Source organism: Hibiscus syriacus, unplaced genomic scaffold (assembly GCF_006381635.1).
Source record: "Hibiscus syriacus cultivar Baekdansim isolate YM2019G1 unplaced genomic scaffold, ASM638163v2 tig00111402_pilon, whole genome shotgun sequence".
NCBI classification, from domain to species: Eukaryota; Viridiplantae; Streptophyta; class Magnoliopsida; order Malvales; family Malvaceae; genus Hibiscus; species Hibiscus syriacus.
In genome coordinates this window covers 8,113,020-8,121,285 of record NW_024063082.1, presented here as the reverse complement: position 1 = coordinate 8,121,285, position 8,266 = coordinate 8,113,020, and the positions used below count along the sequence as shown (strand labels likewise).

Genomic DNA, 8,266 nt, shown 5'->3' with positions numbered 1-8,266 from the left:
GAGAATATTGATTACGAGAGCTTTAAAAAGTTGTGTAAATTGGGTTTGTAAACAAGCAACAACCCTGGGCGGACCCATAACAAAAATTCAGGAGTGATATTTTTGAGGGGTGACATTTGTATCAAGGATGTCAATTGTATTAATTTTGAGGGGTTTCTACATGGATTTGTTGTTGGAGAAGAATTTTGAGGTGTTGATACCCAGGGCACCACTCAGGTTCGCCCCTGGCAACAACTATTGTATTATCTTGCATATTAATTTGTATATATGTGTTAGTCCGTAATAATGTATTATATGAGTTATATCGAATGTTCACTTATATTTTATCAAGATTAATGTATCTTAATAAATTAAATACACTTGTGAGACAAACATTCAAAATTTTAATAGGTAAATATAATTTTTGTAATATAATTCTGGTACTAACGTATGTTGTGGTATTCAGTTTTATTTTTATTTTTTACAATTAGATATCTTACTTTGGCATTTATGTGCCGAATTTTTTTAATACAATTAGGTACCAAACTTTTAATGATGTAGTTAGATAGCTACATATTTTAAAAGTTCAATTAGATACTTAATCCTTTTCTGCTACAATTGTGTAACTAACAATTTTTTAAATTATAAATGTTCAATTTTGATTAATTCATACTTACAATTTTAACATCGTCTAGTTTAAGAGATAATATGTGCTATAGATTCATAAGATATATGTTAAAATTTTAAGTATGAACATGTGTTATTTAAAAAAAAACATGATCTAATTGCACCAAAAAAAAAATAGGTATCTAATTACACCCAAAAATTAAATACTTAGTTGCGCTATTAGAAAAAAAAACTTAAATTCCTAATTGTATCAAGATTAAATATTTAATTATGATATTAAAAAAAACTAGGTATCTAAAAAAATTCAACCTTACACATAAATATTATATGTGAAAATTAGATACCAAAAATTATATTTATTCAATTTTAATTACAAAACAGAGCCAACGATGTGATAAAGTTGTAAAGATAATAATAAGGAAAAAAACGTGAACCCATCAAGTGATCTAGTAGTAAAAGGGACGATAATTCTTTCAAGAATTCTTAAATTCTAATAGTTACGTCTCCTGAATATATGTGCAGATGAAGAAATAACGCCAGTTTAGTACCAAAAAATAAATAAAAATACATTGCAATTGGTTTTAAGATGATAAATCAACAATATCATCTTCTTCAGTCAATGAAAACCCTTACAGGGAAATTAATTCGACCATTAATAAAGAGATTACAAAACATGAAGAAAAGAATTACTACTGCACAAGCCTTTTGCTACTGTTTATTATGTCGGAAATATATATATATATATATTATGATGATGGAGGAGGTTCTGCTCCTGCTGGTTTTGCATTTAGGAGAGGCTGAAGAGCTTTGACGACGATCGTCATGTTTGGCCGAAAGTCTGCCTCGTACTGCACACAAAGTGCTGCAACTGCTGCTAGCTGTTTTTTTTCATGCAAATGCCCCAATTAACCATATACTATGTTAGAAATTAGTATATTTAGATGTTTCATTGAAGTTTAAAAGTGCAGTATGAAAACCAGAAAGTTATAGAGTAGAAGAGAGAAGGATTAATACCAAAATTAGCCCTCAATATTTATCAAAATTTTTATTTTGGCTCATATTTTTTTAGCATTTTGCCCTCCAACGTTTTATTTTAGGAGAAAAAGATTCATCCATATTTATAAAAAATATGGGCTTTTTATCCTAAAATGAAATGTTAGTGAGCCAAAATACTCCAGAATAAAAGAACAATTGTCAAAGTGATTATTTGGTTAAATGTTAGAGTCGTTTTTACCCTAAAATGTGACATTAGGGGCCAAGATACTCCAAAAAAAAAAAGGGTCAAAATGATCATTATAATATGTTGGGGGCTAATTTTGGCATTATGCCAAGAGAGAATTACAACCTTGGCAACTGCCTTTGGTGGGTAGTCATTGTTTAGCTTGGGGTCCACGCATTGTTTGACCTTATCTTCACTCAATCTTGGAGTTGCCTGACATCAATGGAAATGAGTTGGACACTTTTTTTTTTAAGTTAAACTGGATTTAGATTGCAGTAGCCATGAATGACATCAGATAAGAGTACATCCGATATAGAAGGCGAGGATTCATAAGCATAAGAGACAGATCTAGGTATTAATAATGCAAATATATATAAAGAGAAGGAAAAAAAACATACCCAAGTAACTAGACTTTGTTGTCCTTTGGGCATTGTATGATCTACTGGTTTTCTCCCTGTCAAGAGCTCAAGAAGAACAACTCCAAAACTGTACACATCACTTTTCTGAGTTATTTGCCCTGTCATAGCATACCTAGAAACAAAACCGAGTTTTTCGTAAAAAAACAAAACAAAGAGACGAAATAACATATATTCGAGTTTACATCCTCGCACCCCATACAAGATACGTGTCGAATACGAGATTCGTTTCAATCATATAATCGTAAAGAGATTGTATATAATGTGTTAAAATCGAAAGACTTACTCTGGGGCATGGTAGCCGAAGGTACCCAAGACTCTAGTGGAATGAAGCCGAGCTGCGGTATCTGAAGATTGATTCGTCAAGTTGAAATCGGCGATTTTGGCGACGAAATCCTCGAAAAGGAGCACATTGCTTGATCTGACATCACGATGGACGATGGAAGGCTGAACTTTCTCATGCAAATACTCTAGCCCTTTTGCAGCACCGAATGCAATCTTTACTCTTTCGTGCCATGTTAGAGCTGGTCCCGGTTCAGCCCCTTGTACCCCTTTCCTCCCTAATAAAAAATAAACATAATAAAAATGAATTATAATTCTTTTTTCTTTCTTTTACTTTTCCAGAAGAACGGTGAAACTGAGCATGTGTATTTTACCATGTAACACATCATGTAAAGAGCCCTTGGTTGCATGCTGATACACCAAGATCCTGTTATTATCCTCCAAACAATAACCCAACATCTCCACGAAATGGTCATGTTTAAGTCTCGAAATTATTGATAACTGTAAAAAATAACCATAAAATTTACAAGTCTATCGAGTATTTAAAATCATTTAAAATAAAAGATTTCCGACACCGTTTTAATGTGACAATTAAACAGAAAAAAGGGTTGAGTCATCGTTTTCACCTGTGCTCCGAAGTCAGAATCGGGTTCGGGAGAAGAACCGGTGTCGAGTTTCTTAATGGCTGCAGGCTGACCATCGCTTAGAACTCCATAGAAAACTCGGCCATAAGAACCCTCTCCGATCAGAGACTGTGTACCAAAGTTATTAGTCATCCGGTTCAACTCTTCTAATGGAATGGCTGGTATTTCAATGGGTAGAGTTTTCTGAGAACCTGCCCCACTTTGAGTAGTTGGGCCGCCCCTCGGCTCTCCTCTTCCTCTTCCACTCGCTGTAAAAAAAACAATAATAAATAAACCGCAATTAGAGCATTGTATAAGGACTAAAATCATAATTTAACCAAAATAGAGAATCGGGGCAATGGGGGGAGCAAGTACCGGCACCGTATTGACCAGGCGGGGCTTGATATTGGTTCGGCGGTGGATGGTCGAGTTCCTCCTCCGCACCTCCGCAGCACGACATAGCTTAGGATATTAAATTGTCAATTTTTTCATATAGTTTAACTCTTTTCGTTTGAATTCAAAGCTAAAATCAAACCATTTTTTTCCTACATGGCAAATAAAAACGTAGCAATATCAAATCTACACATCGAGATCATTCAAATTCCAGCACTAAAGCATCGGAGACATACCTGAAAAGCAAAAAGGAAAACAATACCCAAAGGGGAAAAAGGAATAAGGTAGCTATGAGAGGGTGGGTTGGAGGGGGAGGGTAATGACAGAGAAGAAGAAAAAAGCAGAAATAAAAACAAAATCTTTATATGTTGGGGGAATACATAAAAGGATTGAAAGAATTCTTGAAACGCTGTTTTGTTCTTCTTCTTCTTTTAGGTTAATTCCCTCTTTGCTCTGTTTTGGAACAGACACACATGTTTTTTTCATTGTTCTCCGAGGAACTCGGGTCTCTTTATAGTGTAACCGTTAATCTTAAAACTAACCTAATTCTACGTGGATTCACGTTTGCATGTCTCATAATTCAATTCTATTTTTCTTATTTTCTATTAGTAGTATTGTAACTTCACAATTAAAATACTCATGTAGAATATGGAAATAGTTTTCTATTTTTTGTTTATACGTTAGGGTTGGAATCCTTTCAATTTGAGGATCGTATAGATCGTAAGATGCATGAACTTTTCTTAATTAGGATTTTGTTGGATGTGTATCGGTTTAATCGGGGTTGTCCATGTTTCTTATTATTAGTCAGCAACAGGTCCAAAGTTTCTTGGCTGGGATGCCACCTTTTTAATGATTAAGAAAGTCCCATTTTTATTACATTCTTAATGAACTTGTAGTTATGATAATATTATAATTCTTTTTTGGGTAAACTATATAAATAGTCTCTAAACTTTTTGACAACTCGTAGTTGGTCACCAAAATTTTAAAACTTGTAATTCAATCATTGAATTTTTAATTCGTGTTTATCACGGTCACTGTCCTCAGTAGATGTTAAACAATGTTTATGTGACACGTTAAGGTGTGTTCTTCTCTCAAAACATTAAGTTTCTCAAACTTGAAATTGATAGTTGTCGCTCTTCATTTCATCTTCGCTTTTTGTTTTTGTTCAATGTTTTCTTTAATCAAAAAGATTATGGAACCACTCCTTTTCTTATTGTTCTTTTTCTTTTCATCGGTTTCAAACTCGACGAAAAATCTTTTAATCTCCTCAAAGTTCAACTGAAACTAAAAGTTAAAACTTTTTTATTCATCACTATCAATTGTTGGATCAACTTGAAATTAAACTATGTTAATCTTTTGACTAAACGAAGTATTTTCACCATTGGGATTGATCGACGATGACTTTGATCATCGAAAACTTGCCAAGGCTGAAATGTGTAATTTTCCTTTTTCTCATTTTTCCTTTACTTCTTTGATTGTTTTTGTTGTTGTTTATTGCCTGATGCTATTGATGGTTGTGGATGGTGATCGAATAAGATTGATGGTTTTGGAACTGGATTGTTCGGATCGTGAATGGTGGTTGTAGCTTGAGGTTGTGGTGGACTTGGATGCAATGATGGTGATGAATGATTTGTTGACAGTTTTGGGAAGATGATGAAGTTTTTAAGTATGATAAGCGTCGTCTTTAGAGGTGTCAATGACGAGAAGAAGATCTGATGGTGATGACACGTGCAAAAAGAAATCACTAGTGTCTGTCGATTAGTATGAGAAACTTGAAATTTTTTAGGAATAAGATTTTAACGTTTCAAGTCAAAAAAAATTCGAGGACAACAACCGTAAATAAAAATGAATTAAAAGTTTGGCAACCAAAATATAAGCTATCAAAAGTTTGGGGACTCATTTACGTAGTTTATCATTCTTAAATTTGTTAACATTAAAGAAAAACATGGGCCTCTGTCATGGAGACAAGCACGTCTTCTCCACTCCAACGTCTGTCTATCCACGAGACAAATACTGTTTTAATACATTAACTTTTTGTTTATCACAATCGTGTACCAAATTTGAATTGGAATTTGGAACAACACTTTTCTGACTCATTATAAAATAAAATTCATAATTACACTAAATAAAACTTTACGATTATATTAAATTAAAGATTGTATTAGATAAATAAATTAATTTCTTCCTCTCTAAAGAGAAAAAAAGGGGAATTCTAGCATGCCAAAAACAGTTAAAAAATTATAATAAAAGGGGTGCATTCATTATGCATTTTTACAGGTCACATCCAATGATTTGATCAAGTGGCCTGGCGTGCTCGGTGATGGCTCCAGGTCACATGTGTTAGTAGAGGAGAGAAAGGGTGGGTATCCTCTAGTGTTGGCTGCCGGTGGCGGAGGTCTTGGCAGTGGCGACGCGCTCACACGACGGGCACATGGTGAGGGTGGTGGCGGGTGAGTTCATGTAAAAAGGTTGAGAATTTTTCAAAGCTCTTAATTCTTGGAGTTCCTTTTGTAACCTCTTGTTTTCTTCTCTCAGGGTCCCACAACATCGCTTTAAATACTCACAATCTACCTCTGTCTGCTTCAGCTTTGTTCTGTTTTATCATAATTATTATTTTAATAAATTCATATAAAAAAATAGGTCAATTTTTTTATTATTCCTCTTCATATTTTAAAAATTGGTAAACTATGTATTTAGTCACCCAACTATTACTTTGGTTCCGTTTCAGTCACCCAACTATTTTGTTTTTCAAAATCATCACTAAAGTTACATTTTAGTTTCATTTCAATCACACATAGTTAAAAAAATTAATAGAACTACTGATGTGATGTTTTTATTATTTTTTTCAATGATGATTTGATATTACCTTATGGTGACATGTTTAATTTTTTATTTTTTTAACAACTGGTGACCAAAATGAAACCAAAACATAACGATAGTGATGATTTTGAAATAAATAGTTGAGTGACAAGAACTGAACCAAAGTAATAGTTGGGTGACTAAAGACATGGTTTACTCTTTATAAATTTGACAACAGAATACCTTGCCCTTCTATTCTGAAACCAAACTTCCACTTGTCGAGGACGAAGATTTAATTCCTTGGCCAAGGCAAGCTTTTGCTTCTAAAAAAACATCACAAGAGAATGTTGGAACAAATTAGCATCCTTAAACAAGGAGACATAGTTTTTCTTTTCATTTTTATTCTATTCTTTTACTTACAGTATTCAGAGTGTTGTGTTCTTTGAAACTTTCTTCCAGGAAAGCAGATTGTTCTTTAGAGAGCCTGAGTTTCTTCCTAGTTGACCCGTTCAACTCGTCATCTTCATCACTCGCTCTTTCAGCTTCAACGCCTTTTAGGTCTCTCTTCCCTCTGTTAGTGTTACTCCCATTTCTAATCCCGAAATCCATTTGAAATGACGACACCGTGCTGTTCGGAGATGAAACCGCCGCTCCTTCCTCGGATTCCTCCGTAACCGCCAGTGGCAACAGGTTCACGTCTAACCCTCGGCCGTCTCCATCTAACGTAATAATGACAAGGTTAATAACAAAAAAAAAACAGATCTAAAAGCATCTCATATCATTTTTAGGGCAGATGAAAATACTGACGATTTTCAGTGAGGCAAGGAAAACGAAGGTGAAGAGGTGGATCCGAAGGAACCCTTGTTTCATCTCCGTATTTAGTACCTCCAACTCCAAGCCCCATGCAAAACCCTAGATCCTTGCTTCTCGATATCTGTGGGGATTTCTCAAGAAACCCCAAACCCAAACTCAAAGCTAACTCCATCTCTAGTCTTTTTTTTTTTTCAAAAACTAAAAACCAACTATGAATATGCTGTATGGTTCATTTACAGAGAAAGATATTGATATATATACCATAAAAAAGAGAGTTAAAGAAAGAGAAGCCATGAGTGTAGTTTAATGGAAGATTGGTGAAGACATAAGACCCACCATCCCTTTTTCATTTTGCCTTGTGTGAGTAAAAAGATTTGACCGACAAATCCAGATGCACGTGATATCTATATAAATTATTTTTGCAATTTTTTAATTTTTTATCGTTTTTAAAATACTTTTAGTATTTAATATTCATTATCATATATATATATATATATATCGGAGGTCTCCTACCGAAGTTGTTCTCAACTTAGTGTTGGGGGCAGCCTACTATCTTACCTCCCTCTTACCTCATTACATATGTGAACAAGAGACAACCAAATTATAATATATATATATATATATATATATTTGTATCTATTTTAACAATTTTAAGTCAGAAATTCCCAGCTACCACTTTAAAAAATAGCAGCATCCATTAATGAATTAATGGCGCAATAACTTGACAAGGTTAGTGATTATTAAGTTGTCACCAAACAAGGACAGGAAAATCACGTATCATCATCATCACCCCAACATAAGAGATTTTTCATCAAATATTCTTCCACCCTTTGTGACCCAACTTGAAATTTGTCTACTTCATTATGATGAGAGTGAAATAAATTAATGATTGAAATGTGTTGTTTTACCAAACACAATTATTTTCACCGTTTGTTGTTGTGTTTTTTGGGAAATGATGATGCCCATTTTAATACAAAGATTTGCTGCTTTCCAACTGGTCAATTAACGTATCTTCCAATGACATCAACATTTTCAAATACGAAAAAGGATTCAATTGTTAACTTTTTCTTAATGAAGTTTTATAATATTACAGATCAATTATGTCACTTTTGTAG

The 8,266-nt window shown here is 33.8% G+C and overlaps 2 protein-coding genes across 2 annotated transcripts; both read right to left on the bottom strand.

Moving 5' to 3' along the window:
* Nucleotides 1–1,339: 1,339 nt before the first annotated feature.
* LOC120161799 (probable protein kinase At2g41970) lies at nt 1,340–3,687 on the bottom strand. Its single transcript, XM_039172010.1, has 7 exons — nt 3,522–3,687; nt 3,150–3,415; nt 2,898–3,024; nt 2,528–2,801; nt 2,224–2,356; nt 1,952–2,038; nt 1,340–1,484 (listed from the first exon to the last, which is right to left on the bottom strand). The coding sequence occupies exons 1-7, from the start codon at nt 3,604–3,606 to the stop codon at nt 1,353–1,355; spliced, it is 1,104 nt and encodes a 367-aa protein (XP_039027941.1). The 5' UTR covers nt 3,607–3,687; the 3' UTR covers nt 1,340–1,352.
* Nucleotides 3,688–5,792: 2,105 nt separating this feature from the next.
* Nucleotides 5,793–7,323, bottom strand: LOC120161656 (homeobox-leucine zipper protein HAT14-like). Its single transcript, XM_039171872.1, has 4 exons — nt 7,146–7,323; nt 6,759–7,057; nt 6,582–6,661; nt 5,793–6,132 (listed from the first exon to the last, which is right to left on the bottom strand). The coding sequence occupies exons 1-4, from the start codon at nt 7,321–7,323 to the stop codon at nt 5,910–5,912; spliced, it is 780 nt and encodes a 259-aa protein (XP_039027803.1). The 3' UTR covers nt 5,793–5,909.
* Between the last annotated feature and the right edge of the window lie 943 nt (nt 7,324–8,266).